Genomic DNA, 19631 nt, shown 5'->3' with positions numbered 1-19631 from the left:
TAGTGCAAACCCAAAATGATTTTATCACCGTGCTCTTTACCTCTGCCCTCTTCATTTCAGTTTTTTACTTCCATCACACTTTCTCCTTTTACTCTGGTGTTTATGGCCGATTCTGATTTATGCCAGCTGGAGTTATTCGAATTTGTGAGACGAGCATGTGACATGTGCAGCACCATGGCCAAAAGTAATAACAGTTTGTGTCTCTCTGTCTGTGACATACATAAGTATTGGCACATGCACACACAGCATAGAGCTGTGCCCCTAAAAATGCTGCTGCTTAGCACTTAGATTCATGATTCAGATTGTTCCACAAAAAATTACAGGGCTGTAGTGCTTAACAGCTTAACATTTATGTGTATGTGTGTGCGCGAGCAAGCAATCTGAACAATATTTGTCACGATGAAGATGTGAGCATCAGCAATTCTGCACATTTCTACTTAACATTTGTACTGATCCCTATTTTTCATAATAACGAAGAAAGAAAGACATCCTGGCTGATTGTAGTTAATCACGGGTGTATTTAAATATACAGCACAAAGTTAATGTTTGTTTAAGATAATTAGGAAAAAAGCCTTGCCGTACATGTTTTGTCCAAATATAATCACTGTTGTTGGCAGCACATCCATTTACGTAAGCTGGCCCAAGATCTAACAGCCAAAGGTAGAAATGACGGTGTTGAGTGACTGTGGCTTTTAAGTGCTCATTTTATGGTAAGGTGCTCATTTGCTTATAAGATGTATTTATTGTACAACAAGAGCTGACAAACATTTAAATGAATGAAAGAAAAGATGACATGCAACAAAGTTCTTCAGCTGGATAAATTGACAGTCGACATTTGTTACCTAGTGACTAGAAAGTAAATGAACAAGCATCATAAACATTCACACAATTGTCAATATACCACTGCAAAATGTTTTGTTGACAAAATGTGAGAGTGGTCATCAGAGTTAAATCCAGCATTTATGAAGTTCTTTAGAGGTAATTTCATAATATCGGAATACATTGTGTGTCGCGGTAAAGCCTGAAAACATAGGCCATATGGGCCAGTTCTACCGTTGAGTGAAAAAGCTAAAGTAGACCTTGACTAATGATAAATTTAAACACCTGCTTCTCAGTGGGGAAATTGCCGGTTCTTCCAACATTTAAAGCTAATCTACAGAACCACTGCTAAATTCCTAAGCTTTTTAAGGGATTTCTCAAAACGAATCAAACTTTTATTCAGTAAATGTATACTACATGTCTCACTCATCACCCACTTCAAGTATCCAATATAGGACAGGCTGTAACAACTCAGATCCTTGCAAACTTCAGCAGTTATATCAATCATGTCCTGCGATTACTGAGCCGTAGAGGTGATGCCGAGCCTCCTTGCAGTCTATTATTGAGTCTGTGTCCAGACACTGATGGGGTGTTCTTACTTCAAGCTTAGGCTATAGGAAGCTATGGATCAACCAGACAGCCTGCTTCTAACAGACTGTTTAGGTTTAATATGAGTTCTCACCTCTTCTAATGGACCCGGCTGTCTCAGGAAGGACACACGGTCAGATCTTACTTCAAGTAAGAGACGCAGACTGATGGCTGGGAGTCTGCTCCCTGCCTGACTGCAAATCAACTCTGTAATAGCTACCTTCACTTTATGAGTAAAGAGCAAGATGTGGCTCTGTTTGTGAGACTGAGTGTGAGTGTGTACTTTGTCTGTATATGTGTAAGTGCTAGATTTAGATTTGCTAGACGGTCACCTTTGCGGTAAAATCTGTTTTATTGACAACTGAATTAGCCGACAACCCGTGGTCTGCTGTCCTCCGGGGCAGCCCTTTGTGTATTAAGTTATGAGATGTCTGATGAGGTGGTACAGATGTTGTGCCATTTGGATGCTTTGGCAGGGTAGGTATGGTTACCAGAAACTCTTATCAAACGAGTTTCACAACTCCTCATTCTTTTACAGTCAGAGAGAGAAAAGAAGGGGGGGGGGGGCGCTGGCTCTGTTTAGCCAAAAGATAGTATTTCATGTTGAGTTCTCTCTCTATTGCTCTCTTTCTCTGAAGTCTGAAGGCACTGAAGCATTTCCTGGTACATTTAATGGACTTCTATTCAACTTTCGAGTCCTGATCCACTTTTTATAGCTCTGCCTCTAGCTTCTGACTTTACTTTCACAAGATATTTCTGTCTTCTTTACACTGTAAGCCATGCAGCACAGTGTTGGCCATACTCTCTGAGATATGACTGGTTTTTGAATATTTATGTTTACGCTCAGAGTGGTTTATTAAAAAAAAATCCTGAGCTGATGTAATGATGAAGTATATTGAACATTTTATATGTGTGACTTCTGGTGCTCATAATGATAGAAGACATAATGTTCACAGTAGTAGTACCTCCACTACCACGCTGCCCCAGTCCTCCATCTCTGAGCCCATCTGTTCTTAGACTGTTTGTTGTGGTTTTGAGTGAGATTAAATTGCTAGTCGAGTGAAACTGTTTTTGGATATCCTGGTAAAATCTGTGTGTTCAAAGCAGAGGAGTGTTTTCGAGGCCACGTAAACAGCTCTAATCTGATTCCAGTCTTATGCAGCACAGAAAGCAGAATGTTAAAGGACACCTTCACTGATTTTTGAACTGGTTTCTTTGGTTTCTAGCTTGGCAGTACATGTACCTAAATGCCATTAAACACACCTTCATTTCGCTAAAATAAAATATCTCTTCTACTCAAATTTGAACAATTTGAAACAACTTCTAGGCAAACGAAACAAAAGGCACGCATCTAACCTATAGTAACCCCTGGTAGCAGACACAGGTAAATATAGCATGTGCTTCAAAAGATAACACCTGCAACTCTCAACAAACAGCACAGCGTGAAATGTCTTCACGTTCTCTAGAATAAAATCAAAAAAATCTTAATTAGGGAACTGGACTGAAAAAGCTTAACTCAAGTTTCACATACAGGGTTTTTCCTGTGTTCATGTGCAAGTAAGTCTGCTCAGCTTTGTATTATAATTTTGGTTGATCATGTTTTAGATTATCATTCATACAAAAAAAAGTCATAAATCATCACTGTAATTGGCCCCGGTTAGCTTTCACGCTTTTTTTTTTTTTTTACCATTACTGTTTTTTTCTAGTATGGGAAAATGTTTGGTCCAAAGCTGCTGAAATTATTTGGCAAAAAAAAAAAAAATAGTTTAGTTACAGTAGAATTTAGCTAGAGCAAACTATAGACAGAGATACTTCCACGACTGTGTTAAATCTGAATGAAGAGCAAACTCTACATTATTGTTTAGATTTTATTAGCTCCAAGGTCAAAACCTTTCTTTCATGCTTCATGCATATTAAAGTGCAGACTACATTTTGGTTTATTTCTTCCTCAGCAGATTGTGTTTATCTGGTTGTCCCTTAAATATAAATGTTCACATTTACGTTTTTCTGAGTACTTCAAGGACTCTGTTGACTTAGCTGCTGCATGACCTTGGGGTGAAATTGTTTTGCTCAGTCTCAAACCTTTTTCAAATGATAACAGTGTGTGCTTGCATGTTGTATATACTTGACCTCAGCGCTGTTTTTCTGCATTCCACATTCCTCGTAAGTATAAGTGAGAGGTCTTTTATTTATGATGGTGACAACATCCTACCAACCTAACACACAGTCCTATTCACAGTCTGTACTTATCATAGCCTTGACACATACAAAGCCTATGTGTAAGATAATGGAATTTGGGCTCTATGTCCTATGGACAGATTGAGCTGCAATGTCATTCTGAGGATAAACATATTACATGCCTACAGTTGAACGTGTGTGTGTTTGTGTATGATATACATTAAAAGCTCTCTACTCTTCCTCTGTTTACATGTTTCCTGGTTAATTTATATTAAAGATGAGCAGTATCTTTTCTGCTGCTTTTAGAATTAAGCACAGAGCATTTTCTTTGCATGCTATACTTGGATTGAAAACTGGCAAATGTAGTTTCCCAGTGGATTTTCTAATTTAAAACTTGGAATTGGGAATCAAAAGAACAGAGGGTATATTTTAAAATGCTGCAGCAGTAGCAATGCTCTTCCTCTCCTTCTCCATGCTTGCTTTCTGTCACTTATCTACTTATCTCAGGCTCTGTCTTTAAACTGGATTCCCTCTTTTGCAATCTTTCTTTAATGATGTGCTTGAGTGATGCTAATGAATGGTTCTTACACTCTTCCTCAGTCTCTCCCTCTTTATTCCTTTTTTTACTCAGTCTCTCTATCTGCCTGCTTGATCTGTCAGAGAGGCCGCAGAGAGAGATTTTTCTGCTTCGGTTATGAAACTCCCTCAGGATGATTCTAAAGGAAAACTCGGATGACTTTCCTCATTTCTGCCGGCTTGGCGATGTGATGGATGGAAATGTTTAAAAGGCCTGACTATTTCTGTTGGACTGTGCGTCTGAGTGGCTCACAGTGAGCAGTCAGGAGGGAGTGTTTGTGTAACAGGGTAGATGAGGCTAGGGTGTGTGTGTGTGTGTGTGTGTGTGTGTGTGTGTGTGTGTGTGTGTGTGAATCTGTTTTTGTATGTGTGTGTGTGTGTATATTAGCCATTATGCTTGCATGTGTGGTGCAAGTGAAGTCTGGTGTGAAGGAGAACAACAGTAAATGTAAATATGTCCCTGCTCTCCTGTTTGGTGATTGGGAGTCATACTAATAATTTTACCCCTGCAAACTGTTTTTTATAAGCTCTGAAACTATTAAGACATTGATGAAGATTTGGATATTTAGATATTGAAGTCGTTAGAAAAGTATAAATATGACTGTCTTGTTCTTGTTTTAGATTCTTTTTTTTGTTGTTTGTTTTAGGTTTTGGAATATTAGACTAACAAAACTGGCGATGTGTAGAGTTTTATTATTTTCACAGTTTACCAACATTACAAACTAAACCAATAGTTATAAGATTACTCTAATAAATGAATACATTTGGGAGAATTAAAAATAACTTGCAGGACTATCAGGATGCATTAATCAGTCCTTCCAGGAAGTCACAATCACAACAATTAATTTAACCAATCTACCAAGAATTCTGCATGACCTTGCATTTTAAAATATAACAAAATTAAGTTATTTACAAGTTATTTTTCATTTTCTGAGCTTTACAGGGCATTTTAGCGTTGTTCAGCACATTGTTTTGGATTTGCCATCCAATGGCAGGTTTCGCAAGATTGATGTTACAGTCTGACTACCAGTAGATTAAGACATAAAACATTTGGTAATCAAAGGGATTTAAAACTGATCTCTACCAGCACTATACAGCTATATTTTTAGAATTCATTGTTGTTTGTCCCAGGTGTGTCCAAAGATGCAGATTCAGGTGTGTGGGCAGCTCTAACAACAACAAAAATTGAATGCCATAATACCTTTTTGTTTTTTAGTGCAAAAAGAATTGTATTAGAGTATTTTTCAGTGACTTTTCTGTCCAGACGTACATGACTTATAAAAGCAAGAAAGTATTCAGGTATACTTATGCTACCTGCCTAACTAGTGAGCAGCTACCTAGCATGCCATACTGCAGTAAAATTAAAAAACTTACAGCTATTGCTTTTACCGTTTTTTTATGTGGCACAAATTGTTGTGTGCCATGTTGTTTTGCCATGTTCAAGTAAATAAGCTGTAGGTAGTTGTGTTATAAACTTAAGAGTTATAAATTCATACAATCATGAGTGAGAAGGACAGGCAACTCAATAATTTTCTCCTCTCCACACAAGTTTATCAGGACTCTAAAACACCTCTAGTAGTGAATAACATAATGCAATTTGTTACAGAATCATTACAAATGTTTGTTTGATTTATGTAATGGTATGTGGCAGTATATGAAAAATGTGTCTATAGAATTACAACCAGTATACAGATGATCCATTATGCCCACCAGCTCCACAGTTTATCTTTAACCCTGCCTTATTGCGCATTATCTGAACTTTTCTTTCTCAAACAGACCTTCATACGTTTTCCACAGAAATGTTTCTCTTTCCTTTCCCCAATATAGACATTCTCTTAATCACCTATGCATCTCAGTTTCAGCACATTTTTACTTTCTCTCCTGCTATGTGTTGAACAGTATAGAGTTTTTGTTCTTTGCCCCTGATGCTTATACTCCTCTCTTTGTCAGCTTGAATACCTCTCCCATTTAAAACCGGCCTCTGTACTTTACTTATTCTGATTCCACCTGCCTGCTTGCCTGCCTTCTCATCATCTTTCTTCGAATGTTCCTAAATTTTGCTCACATGGAAACCACTAATCTCAATTTCTGTTTCGTTCCATCTTGCATTACCATCCTTTATTTTTGTCATCTTGTCTTCATCCCGAAACCATCTCAGCTATCCCTCCCTCGTCCTCCCCTCCCTTCATACATTCTGTTAGCTGGTGCAGCTGCTGCAGCAAGGTGTTCCATGTGTCAGTCTGTTTAGCTAGCTAGTTAGGTCAGATAATCAAGATCCTACTTGTATCCTCCACTTCCCATTATGTCAAGGCTGTCTCCTGTTCTAAGCTTGGACACACATGCGCCATGCTGTCAGAATGATACTGATACAATCGTAGATACTCATGCATTTACAGACAAGTAGTTAGAAGAAATTTGGCTGGTAAAAGTGCTTTAAAGGGCCAACAAGTGGATAACATAAGAGCTTGGCAATTGGCATAGTGCAACCCAAGCAGACAAAACCTCCCGTTCTATTTTTGACCTTTAAACTTAGTCTATGACACCTGATGTCCTCACAGTAACCACAGGATAATGGTGTGTCAGTAATGATTCCCTTCATACATGAGACAGTGTCAGTGTTCTTTTTGGAAGCAGAGACACAGGACTGTGGGATATGGGGAAAAGAAAGGATAATACATAACAATACTCTGTTTTTCTAATATGGTTATCAGTGTATATGATAAAGGAAGATTGATTGAGGTTGCAGAGGAAGGCTTAAACAACTCTAACGAAATACAACAAGAGGAGTAAATTAAATGTTTGCATGTGTTAGGAGAATAAGCAGAGGGGACAGGGTCATCTGACTCCTTGAAAGCAATTTCCCAGAACAGAATGACAGAGAGCTGGAGAGAAAAGAAGAGGGAGGTATAGATAGGAGAGCACGGAATGGGATGACGGTGTATGTGCACTTGAGACACAGGGTTCATCTATAAGTCTGTCATATGACCTCTAATCATTACACCCAGTGTCTGGAAATTGCAAACTTTTGTTTCTCCTGCATCCTTAAATGTCTCATGGTGCTTTCTTAATCTACTGCTTTTTAATAATTATGTTTGACTCTCAGTGAAAATCTTTATATGAATCCAGGACGCTGGGGATCGGACATGTCAGTAATACTTTATCTGATGTTAGTACTTGGAACTTTTTGAACTTCTTGACCTTGGGCTGGCTTGTCTTCCCAACTTGGCACTAAGCCAGAGCAGGAAGGCATTATTTGCTCTGAAGCAGCAGTGGGTGTGTGTGAGGAAAAGTTTAGTTGATGTTATCCTTGGCGTAAAATGGATAGAGGTGAGGATACAGTTTCTCTAGCTCAGCTCTTTCCCACAGCGGGGTGCTTGTGTGAGTTTGATTGGTGATGCATTTTTTCTTTCGCTATCTCTGTCTGTTTATCGGCTTCAGCAGGGCAGAAAGGACAAGTAAAGGTACTGCCACTGTAACCCTCTGTATCTGCCACTTGCCAAAGACTGCATGTGTGCATTATAGATCAATGGCTTTTGGCTTGTCCCTTCAGGGGTGGCCACAGTGGAACATGTTCTTTTATATTTTATTTTTTTTATTTAATCCAGGCTCCGGACCACCCTGACCATAGCCATAGCCGGATCGAGTATAATGTCAGTTTGTCGTTCTGTACATCCTATACTTGTGAATGTGATTCCTCAGAAATGCCTTGAGGGAACTGTTTCAAGTTTTAGCAGAGACATCTACTTGGATTCTTGGAAAAACTGATTAGATTTTAATAAGCAAAGATCAAGTGATCAAGATCAATATCATTACATCTGGCACAAAGGTCCAATTGACCTTATGGATGTACTTGGGAGTTTGCATTTATGTAAACTGCAACTTGACTGGCTCATGCTGGCATACAGCTATAAGGCAGTAATTCTGGTTTAACTAAAAAAAAGGCCAGGTTAGCTTTTCTCACCTTGATTCTGGTATTTTTCCTAAGCCTAGCTACCTGCCTGCTTATCTAACCCACTGCAAGAAGAGTATTTCCTCTATGGCAAATTTTTTGTAAATGTGTGAGATATTGAAAAATACCTTTTTTAAAGTTACGTAAAAGCTAAGATGTAGGCTTCAGATGTCTCGCTTTCAGCCCCAAATTTAAAGGCCTGATGTTTGCAGTGTTGTGAATTCACAATTGAAAAGCTGTAATCACGAATGGTTGGACACTTTTTATCTAAAAACAATTTCAAGTAATCAAATGTCAAACAATGTACATACATTTTCTGTAAATTGGGTAATAAATTGATCAACTAATATTTTTGGTCCTACTTCACAAAATGTATTGTTTCAGTATTTAGAAGGAGTCTGAGCATATTGTTTCTAATGGTGTTTTGGAGCAGACGCATTTATACCTGCAGTCATGTAATTCTTCTTTTGTGTCCCTCCACTCTCCATTATCAGGCTGCTGCTGACTTTGCCAAGGCCCACCTGCCCAAGGCTCTCCGCCAGCAGCTACTGGCCTATGAGCGGGAGAAAGAGCGAGAAAAAGACAAGGAGAAAGATGAAAAAAGGGAGAAGGGTGGCCTCGCCTATCCTTCCATCTTGGAACAGCAGATCCTGACACTGGACAGAGAGATGCTGGACAAGTTGTCTGCCACTTACAATGAAGCAGGTTTGTGTGTGTTGTTAATTAAAACCCTCAGTCTCCAAGAAAGTAGCCACTGTCAAAACACGGAACCGTGTGTTCATGCTAAATTGTATGTGTGCTTGCATGCTTGGCCATTGCCAATGCCTTAATTAGCAATGATCTAAATGTGTGTATGCAGTATATTAGGTGGACTGTATGACCACAAAACTAGACAACAAAGGCCACATCAGCTTTCACCCATGGATATTGCTAATTATTGGAACCACAATAAGAAATCGTTTGTTTGTTTGTGGCAGCATTTTTAACTGACCCTTGTAAAGCTGCCTGCAAACTATTATTTTCTACTTCACTGTTTCCCGTGACTTTTGTTGAATAGTGACTGTCAGCAGCCCCAGGCCTTGCCTATTCAGCTGTTTAAATACAAGCTGATCTTCACAGGGCTTGTAGTAATTATCTCTGGAAGAAGGCAGGGAGGGAGGGGTAATGCAAGAGAAAGTGATGGATTGAAAGAGGTAGGCGAGGGGTCATAGGGAAGGATTCATGAGGACATTTTTCCAGTAGGTGCTATACAGTAGAGAGGAACAGGAGGCCTGCACAACTGACAAAATTAGGATAGAACAGCAAAACAGAAGGGCTGAGAGAACGGGGGTAGGAAACGCAAGAAAGGGACACAGAGCAGCACATTCTAAGGATTAGAAGAGTGAGAACATGAATACAAAGGGTGATTAAAAAGGCCGGTCTGCATGAACCAAAACAAAGGGTGATGAGAGACGGCAAAGGGACAAATCTTGAGAGAGAGAGAGACACACAGAGAGAGAGAGAGAGAGAGAGAGAAGAGAACAAAGAGTCCCATGAGAGAACATACGGGTTTCATTCACAAACCTGTTTGACTTTGTTCTAGATTCTATCGCAACCTTGTTTTTACGATTATGACCTGGGTATGTTTATTATGGGCTCTGTAGATTTCAGATAGGCAGTAACTCTAAAGCAGTGGTGCAGCAAGTAATGAGCTTCATATCGTTTTTCGTCCACCTATGTTAATTCAACAACTACGCCATAGGGATAAAATGCAGCATAATGCTCATTTTGAATGTTAGCGGCTGTAACTCAGTTGGTAAAGGCAGTGGTTCGATCCCCGCTCCCAGCTATATGTCGAAGTGTCTTTGGGTAAGACACTGAACCCCCAACAGCCCCTTCCCCTCCCCAGCTGAGCAGTGCCGGTCCAGGCCCAGTAGAAATTGGGGAGGGTTGCGTCATGAAGGGGCATCTGGTTTAAAAACTGTGCCAAATCAACATGCGGACAATGACGTAATCGCTGTAGCGACCCTGAACTCACGGGATAAGCCGAAAGTATTGACCATGTCTACATCGCTAAATGCACTGAGGTATTACCATGTCATTGTCTGACTAGATATTTGCCGTAAGGAGCAGTCAAACAGGTATACTTAATAAATGGGCCAATGAGTGGAAGTTTGAAAAGTGTGCAGCCTGAAATAAAAATCTGCACAGACAGCTGACATGTGACCCACATATAAACCCGTCAGAGGATCGCTGGTATAAATGGGCTATTTAGAAGGTCTCACATGCTCATGGGACTGAAGTGGCATAAGATACATCGATTGTCAGGAATAAGAATTCTGCAGACTTGGAGGACCCAGTCTGGTGGAGACAGAGGATTGTTACGTCTTGGAGAAAGTTGATCTGTGGCAGTATTCTTACATTCTGTTACACTCACCTGACATTGACTCCTGCCCCCTCCGTTATCTTTATCCTTTTCTCCTTTGCCGCTTTCCCAGTTGCATGCAAACTTTAGTTTTCTGGTCAGTGTTGCTCTCAAAACAGCTGCCAAGTTATCTCCCCTGGTGATCCCTCTGTCTGCTTCTAAACTTAAGCTGCATCCAGGCCCCAAAGACTCCATCACCATCCCTCCATAAGTCTTATCACTTTATCATCATCTTTAATTAAGACAGCAGATCTTATAGATAAACTTACAGTCAAGCTCCATTGTAATGATAAAGCTGTTGTTGCCCAGTCCTCTGCATTAGACAGTCTAGGATGAATTTTCTGCAGTGTTTGTTCCAGCTTTCTAATCAGCGTCTCAGGGGGGATCTTCTGATCAAGTATTTCCTGTGCATTGTTGTCTCTGTATCAGATTCAGCAATCACATCATTTAGGGTGCACAGCTCCCTGCTTTCTTCTGTAATCTGGGCCTAAATTGAGCTGGGAAGAAAGAGAAAATAGAAAGAAATTGAGAGATGCACTCTCAATTGAGTCCATGGAAACAATCAGCATATCAGATGTATCCCTCTGCTCTGCTTATCAATGAACAAAAGCACTTGTAGGAAAGATAGGAGAGATGCACAGGAGCTTAGAGACTGTTATGGAAATACACTCTTAATGTGGCACAGTTTTCTGCTTGTTTTGACCTCAGAGTAGCTGTGTGACATGTCTTTTCACACATGCTTGCACCCATGCAAGGATACAAACGTGTCCAGTAGCCAATTAAGTCATTTTTTTCAAGTAGCAATAGAGAGACCAAGAGAAGAGTTATGTCTTACCAACGGTCAGATATGATTAGTATAGGACACTTTTGGGATAAGCTCTTTTCCAGAAGTTAAAATATACTTTTCTTTTTCTTTTTTTTCTTTTTTTTTTCTTTTACAAAGTAGAAATTTTGTTTACAGAATTGTTACACGCATGGCATCATTTGAATGTCAAACTGGTTAAAGGATGACTTGCCAGAACTTTGTGTTTTAGTAATCACATATATGCAGGAAGAAATAAAATATTCTGCCACAGTAATGCAGTAAAATAATTTTATTACCAGTGCCAGACTATTGATGTTGTCCAGCAGGAACATTTCTCAATATATAATAAGCATATCACTATAGCTAGTTCATCTCACTTTCCTGAACAACCAGAGACAATATCAATATTCTAATAACACAATATATTCAGATTTCATCCGGGGCATTTCTGAAGTCTTGTGAATCGACAAAACACAACTTCCTCTGTCTCTAAAGTGATGGTGAATTTAGTGATACAGTGACTTTTTCCGTACCCTAAAGTGGATCCACTTGCTGTCAGTGTGGATTTTCATAAACTAAAGCCGATGACTGTTTGTTTATTTTTGAATGTCACTCTCTGGTTAATAATTAGGTTCCAATAAGCTATTTTAGGCAGCTAGTGTACCCAGCTGTCAAATAAAGAAAGTGAGTGTATAGCAGTTGTTTTTGATCATACTGATACTAATCCTCACATCAGACCAGGGCATAGTATATTTTAGGTCCTTGGCAAGACCTAAACAAACTGTGAATCTACAGATACAACATTAAATGTATCTGCAGGATCCAAAAAATGTAAAATGCCTCCTGCAATTAGGCTCAGTTACATTAATCAAAAGATTAAAATAATACAATTTAATATAAATGTATTAATTTAGTATAGATAATGGTGGACTGGGAAATTTGCAGCAGGAGTTTGTATTATCTAAGCTCCACATGAAAAATTGAATGATGGTCAAGATATGTGTCTTTAACAATGCTGAGCTGCATAAAGACTGTCTGAACTGAGGTTTTTGTTTGGCTGCCGCAGTTGATTGTGTGAAAACCAAGGACACTGGGTGAAATTATTTATTAGTCAAATAATGTGCTTTGCCCAGATATGACCAGAATGTCACTACTTTTATGATAAATGATTACCTGTGCTCGAATTTTGCATATTAAAAATGAAAACCAGGATCAAGTAACACCCTGGAGAATGGATTGAGTGGTTAAAATATACAATAGAGCTCCAAGCAAAATCTTATTTAGGGCTGCAAAAAGGTGGGAGCTTTCCCCGTATCAGCTAGTTATTTAGAATGAAAACTGAATGTTTGGAATAAACACTTTTTTTTTTATTATTATGGAAAGCAATGGTTGTTCAAAGCTTTGTAGAGACATAGCATTGCCAACTGTGACATGCACAGACTTTATAAAACAGTTGAAAATTACAAACATGCTAAAAATAATATCACTGTAATTGTGAAGAGTCCAATGAAGGCCAGTAAGAGAGGATGGCAGCATTTAGGCAGGAAACAGAAAATCAACATTGTGGGTGGACTAATAAGCAGGTAGTGTTTCTTAGGAAAAGTTTGAAGCAGACAATGAGCTGGGATGAGCTGTGTGGTGACAGTTCTGCCCTCACATTGTTCACCTAAATGCCAAGAAGCTCGGTTAAGAACATACATACATTACTCTTATGTGGCGCTATATGAACACTGTTACTCCACAATTATGTTCCTCGTCCCAGAGTTAGACTCTGGGAGAGGCAATCAGAAGAATTACCTGAATGGGCTTAAGATGTATATCTTATTGGAGTGTTGTTAGGCCAATTCAACGATTAGCATAAGCAAAAGATGCATGCAGACTGAGAGGCCACTTTTATAGGGAATGCTGAACATGCACATGGCATGGCTGGGCTAATTGGGGAAGGGTGTGCTAGCAAGACACCTCAGTCCATTATCTCAATCTCCAAGGGGACTCGGTAGGGATAATTAGCTGGAAAGCATGGCACAGTGCAGCAGCAGCTACAATCTAGGCGTGAGATGCAGGGCTGCAAAAATGATGAAACTAATGAAAATTGATTTTATTTTTATTTTTTTTTAACAAATTTTCTAAAAGATTTAGTAAGTCATTAAGAATTAGCTGCATTAATGTTCACTCCATTTATCTTAGTCCTCCTTCCCCTTGGCACTCTTGCTCATAGTTATTTCTTTAACCTGTTTTCTGGCATTTTCTGTTTATCGCTTTACTCACTCAAAGCTATAAAAGAGAATAATAAAATCAATGTCTTGCTGAGAGGTAATCTTTTTCTTTCTTTTCAAATGTCTTTCCCCTTCCACCCCCTCCTGTACTTTCACTCCTTCACTCCTTTTATCTGCATTCATTGCCGTCTGTGTTACCTCACTCTCCCATTTCATCAATCACATGCTCACTGTGAACAACACTCTGAACTAAATGGAAGGACACATCATTGGGAGATGGATTTATTTCATTCAGCTCACTACCAAACACATGTGGAACTTTCAAGGAGAGTCTCAAAAGTTAGTATGTCATCCACATTCTTACAATGGCATTTTAACTGGCTTTGTTTTAGTCTTTGCCTCATGGAGCATCTTTATGTCAAAGTCCGGAGTTTATCTACTGTATTGTACTGTCTACTTTATGTCCCTTTTTCCTGTCTCCCTTTCTGTTCTATCCAGTCTTCCTCTGTCTGGGTGGCCCAAGCCAGTAGGACCCCCCCAACTTTTTTTTCCTAATTATTCTCAGTTCCCCTCTCTCCAGTTTTGTCTCTGCTCTGTATGAACAGATGGTCAAACAGATAGATCTGTTCTTTCTTCACAGGGCTTTGGATCTCACACAATAGGTCTCAGAACAGAATCTGGACTCTTTTTCTGAGGCCTGTTGGCTGAGAGGCTAAACAAAGAGAGGAAAGGGAAGAAGACGTGAAGAAGGGACTTCAATGTGATAACACCAAGAGAATCTACTTCAAACAGTTTTGTGCTGTTTGCACACAGCTTCATGTGTTTAACTTTGGGGCGGGGGGGGGGGGGGGTCTTGGAGGAAGTGTGCCTTTACTCAGGTTGTGCATCATAAAACAAATATTTTTCTGAATAATCTTGCTATGATTTTAGGGTTGGGGGAAATTACATTACAAAGCGTTATATTAAATAAATTTGTCATCTTTCATATAGTTATTCTGCAGGCAACACTAGATTTTTGCACAACATGCTAGGACTGTGCTGCTGTGGATGGAAATAAGTGGGTCCACAACTTTGGTTCAGATTAAAATTAAACACACAGCCTTTTATCCAGTTATGATTATCTTCCTCTTTTTCAGGTACTACATGTCTGGTGGCCCTCCTGTCTGATAAGGAGTTGACAGTTGCCAATGTTGGAGACTCGCGTGGAGTTCTTTGTGATAAAGATGGCAATGCCATTCCTCTATCGCATGACCATAAACCTTACCAGCTCAAAGAACGCAAGAGAATCAAGAAAGCCGGTGAGAAAAAAGCTACAGTCCAGACCTTTAGACTTTTCTCAGCTGCTTGTGAATGACAGAAGAAGGCTTTAAAACTTAAGGGAACATCAGAACAGAGATTGTTGTCATGAAAGTATAAAATAATTCCTCTTATGATGAAAGCTAAGTATCATTATCCTTTCTTCTCGGCATCTGTGTGTGCGTGTGCACACGCACTCAGGCTGACATCAAAACCAAGGGACTGATAACAGTCTCTTTCTAAAGCATTATGTTATCAAATGCAGCCAGACAGAGCACATTATTTAAGGTGTATTTGTAGGCCCAATTCCTCCATATCTGCGTACTCTCTTTGCTGAGGGGAGTTTGGTGGCTGGTTGCCAGATTAATCAGTCAGTGTGGCCACTGTCAAGATAGCCCACCATCTCCATCTAATGGTCTGAGTGGGTAGTAAACAGCTTACACATTTAGTTTGCGTTATTGTTGCTGTTGAATTCCTATTCATGCAACATGTCGAAGTGACACCTCACGTTTGAATTATCATATACATATATAAGAGACAATGTTTGTGTAATGTCAGAGGAAGCCTCATGCATTTGTAGTTCGATACCTTTTGATTGGTTGTTGCAGCATGTGGCTCGAGCATAAAGTTAGATTTTGAATAAACAAAACTGGTAGTGTATTAAAAAAGAAACTCATGAATACTGTAATAAAATGTTGCAACTGGTTGTGTCTAATAAGATCAAGGCAGATATTTTTGCAAATTATCAGTCTAATTAATTCCCCCAGCAGCTAGCTTCCTCATTAGTTGTCATTACATTTTATATAAAATGTTTTCCTGCCTATTTTGTCAAAGTACTTAGTTAAACTGGCTGTAGCTGCTAAAGTAGTTGTTGTTGATGCCATGAAGGTCACATCCTCTGCTTGAATGTGTGGGAGTTTAACAACCTAAGTGCAGTTTCCAATTAAACATTTTTTGACATAATGGGATTTATTTTGGGGTTGACAGCCATATTTAATAGCCGTCTGACCTCTCAACATCAGTGTTTTTTTAAATACTAGGAACTCAGAAGGCGTCCTGACTTGTAGTATGGAAGTATTAACAGCTGTACTTACAGGGTGGAACATGAACCGAAAATGTGTCAAAAATAAACCACTTGTTTTATGAGCATGAGCAGTGAGTGAAAACATGTTATTGATCCATGTTGTTTGCATTTTAATGTAAACACAACAATGTCGTAGTGGACAGAAAGAGTGGACATAGAGGGATAAAAACATAATGTTTCACTCACGTATTATTATAAATAACACAACATACATTTGTTTCTCTTATCCTCTACTCAATTTTGTCATTCTCTCTCCTTTTTGTCCTTCTCATTTTTTCATTGCACACCCTCAATTTTCAACCATTTTCCCCCTGGCTTTCTTCTTAGGTGGTTTTATCAGTTTCAATGGCTCATGGCGTGTTCAGGGCATCTTGGCCATGTCTCGTTCTCTGGGCGATTACCCTCTGAAGAACCTCAATGTGGTTATTCCTGATCCCGATATCATGTCCTTTGACCTGAACAAGCTGCAGCCAGAGTTCATGATCCTGGCATCTGATGGCCTGTGGGACACCTTTAGCAACGAGGAGGCTGTTCGCTTTATCAGGGAACGTCTGGATGAGCCTCATTTTGGGGCCAAGAGTATCGTCCTCCAGTCCTTCTATCGTGGTTGTCCTGACAACATCACGGTCATGGTGGTCAAGTTTAAAGCCAAGACCAGTGAGCAGTAGGCAACCTGTGTACAACAAACAGTATCTAGATTATGTTTGAAGATAAGTAACAATAGGCTTAAGGTGAAAGGTTTAACACCCGAGCCTGCCACTGTCTGAGTGAGAACTATTAATGCATCAAACCACACCTCGTCCCTCCTCCTTTGCTTTTACTTCTGTAAAACTGATACTTGTAAGAAAATGTCTTTCATTAATGCTTAGCCATGTCACTGCAAGGTGGGTCGCTGTTATGCAAAGAAACAGATTTAGCAGCTGTGGGTACAACCTGAAGAGTGTGTGTGTGTGTGTGTGTGTGTGTGTGTACGTGTACTTGAAAGAAGAAACAGTTGTAGATGTTTGTCTGTTTCATACACTTACACATAAGTAAGTGCATGGACATGAATAACATGGACATGGATAACATGGACAATCAGTTCGTTGTCTAGCCAGTAGTGACAAATTAAGACATACATAATAGCATGGCTTGTCTTTTTAACATTATTTCAAACCTGATGTCTTTCACTCTGTGACCACTAATTCTATATTTGTCGCTTCACCACTATGATTCCACAGTCTAATTGTATTGACGTCTACCAAGTGACTGCGCTGACAATTCGTTGGCAGGTTCCTTTATTCCAGGATCAAACACATCACTGGTGCAAATCATCATAATGACTTTATTCCCTTTAACCATGAACAACACCACTGATTATGTGTCTATGCTTGTTCAAATATTGCCAACTCTATTGCACAAGCAACACAACTGATTACACTTGCTGAATGTGAGCGTTCCTGCTGAATGAAGGTTTTGTCTTGAGTTGCCCCATTTGATCAGTTTATAGTTGCTTATAGCCTCCGTTCCTTGCTGTTAGTTTCTGTGATGAGAAAGTTCCATGTCTGTTTGATTTTTGACAATGTTTAAGACATTTTAAAATAGACACTGAGATTCTGTTTTGAACTTTTCTGTTCCAGTTTGGCCCAAACGTACGCGCTTACTAACATACTAGTAACTAGTGATAATGTAAATACCTGTTGGATAATTTTGTAGCTTGTCAAAATATAATGAAATGTCACTTCAAATGGGCATGAAATATGATACGATCATTAATGCACTGACTTTCCTCATAATGTATTGACTTTCTTGTAAAATTACATGACACAAACTGGTAATTTAGTTTTTTGATTGTATATAATAACATTGACTGTTGTAAAATATCATTAAATTATATAAGAAGTAATCTACATTAATTATAATTTTATTAGTACATTAGATTATACATTGGCAGGTTTGCAGCCCTTTGAAGTAGACTTTAATATATTGCCATGCTATTCTGTTATTTGACTTTTCTTACATTATCATTTATTACAGTCCATGTCAGAGAAATATATACTGTATTTAACAAATTACTGTTAATGTCCTGTATTAATGCCTGATCCAGATCATTACTGATTTATTTCCCTTTTACTGAACCATAAGGAACAAGCGTTTGAATGAAACACATTATCGTTGCCTTATTTTTTTAAACTTTATTTCCCGTTATGATGCCTGCTGCCAAAACTACTTCCTGTTTTTTAGTGAAACAGCAGTCCATCATACCATGCACACTACACATTCTTAGTGTCCTACTTTGTTAATTACCAAATGTACAATAGCATAATTGAAAGAATGTTTCCAAGAGACATCAAATTGTAAGATGAATGTACATACTATCCTCACGTTAGTACCACCCCTGCCCTGTTTATACATCCATGAAAAAAAGCAATGCGTCTGCCATATACAGCGATCAGCCCCAACATTAGAACCACCTGCTCTTTTATTTTTGGGGCCGATTGGCATATGGACATGAGATAAAGCTAATTGTTTGTGCTTTTTTTGGTTTACATATTTCCTTGATAATGTATGTTACTGAATGTTTATGTGGCATTTGTACTTTTTTCTTTTGACTTTACTAAGCTGTAAAAATAAAGAAATTTTAAGATGTAAATCAAAATGGTAACATTAAAACGAAAACTGATCATATCATTTTCTGTTGTTTTTCTTACAAATCCACATAAGAGAAAAAGCATTCAGAACATGAATATAATTATAATGAGCGCTCTTTCAAAAAGAGCTCTTTTATAGTTTTGTTTTCATAGGAGACTACAGCGAAAGACATTAAAAACCTTCATTTCACAGGAGGGTAAAATAACGGATATTAAAAAGGTGGGAACAAAGGGAAAGTTTAATATCTCAGACAAAGTCTGTGAAAGGCTTTGTAAATCACAATGTAAAATGAGCTCATCACCAGAGTTTTGCTGGAAAACCCTTAAATTCTTAATAAATCTCTATCGCTTGATGCACAACAAACACACCTAGCTAGAAGTCCAGGTTGACAGAGAAAATGTGCCAGTCAGGTACCTGAATAATCTCATCTGTTTTGGGAGCGCCCGTTGATTAAGAAAGTCGCTGTGAAATACAAAAAGTAGCTGAACTAAAAAAAAAATCCTATTCAAGTGGAACATACTGTATGTGGGAGCAACACGGTACCTTCAAAAAGCATGAGCTGAATTTCGTTAGGCTTTTTCAGGAATCTCATTTCTGTTGCCAAGCAAGAGATTACTAGAACGTGGTTGAGATGTGATATTTGTATAATGAAAAGGATAACTTTCTCCAGGAGACTATGGCCTCTGAGACAAACTAGCAAAATGGGATTAACATTTATTCTGTTTTATTTGAAGATTATCCAGTTTTTCAAGTCTTATTTCCCTAACTTTTTAATATCTCAACATTCAAGAAAACACCATGTTCCTTTACCAATTATGGTTCTGTTTTGAAAATTTACAGTAAATGTGCCTTTTTTCTTTCCTCCTTCATAACTTTTTTTTATTACTAAACATGTTGTCTGAATGTGGAGTCGATGATTGTATAGGATATAGACATTCTTTAATAAAATAAGTATGTTTTAAATTAAATTACATTTAAAAATGTAAACACCATGTGATTCGAAATGGTAAAAGTAAATTGTTTACACACTGCATAGAAGCAGAAATTTTAAAAATCATTTCAAAAGTTAAATTTTATTTGTCTGT

At 38.5% G+C, this 19631-nt stretch overlaps 1 protein-coding gene across 1 annotated transcript in view; it reads left to right on the top strand.

The window, feature by feature from the left end:
• The window catches only part of ppm1lb (protein phosphatase, Mg2+/Mn2+ dependent, 1Lb), a 39016-nt gene extending 20431 nt beyond the window's left edge, over positions 1–18585 (top strand). The window contains exons 2-4 of the mRNA XM_067507268.1: positions 8605–8815; positions 14672–14833; positions 16243–18585. Of these exons, the coding sequence (XP_067363369.1) occupies positions 8605–8815; positions 14672–14833; positions 16243–16583 (714 nt within the window). The 3' untranslated portion in view covers positions 16584–18585. The remainder of the gene's footprint in view (positions 1–8604; positions 8816–14671; positions 14834–16242) is intronic.
• Positions 18586–19631: the final 1046 nt, after the last annotated feature.

Source organism: Channa argus, chromosome 6 (assembly GCF_033026475.1).
Source record: "Channa argus isolate prfri chromosome 6, Channa argus male v1.0, whole genome shotgun sequence".
NCBI classification, from domain to species: domain Eukaryota; kingdom Metazoa; phylum Chordata; class Actinopteri; order Anabantiformes; family Channidae; genus Channa; species Channa argus.
The sequence above is the reverse complement of the archived record's forward strand: the minus strand, read 5'-3'. Positions and strand labels throughout refer to the sequence as shown.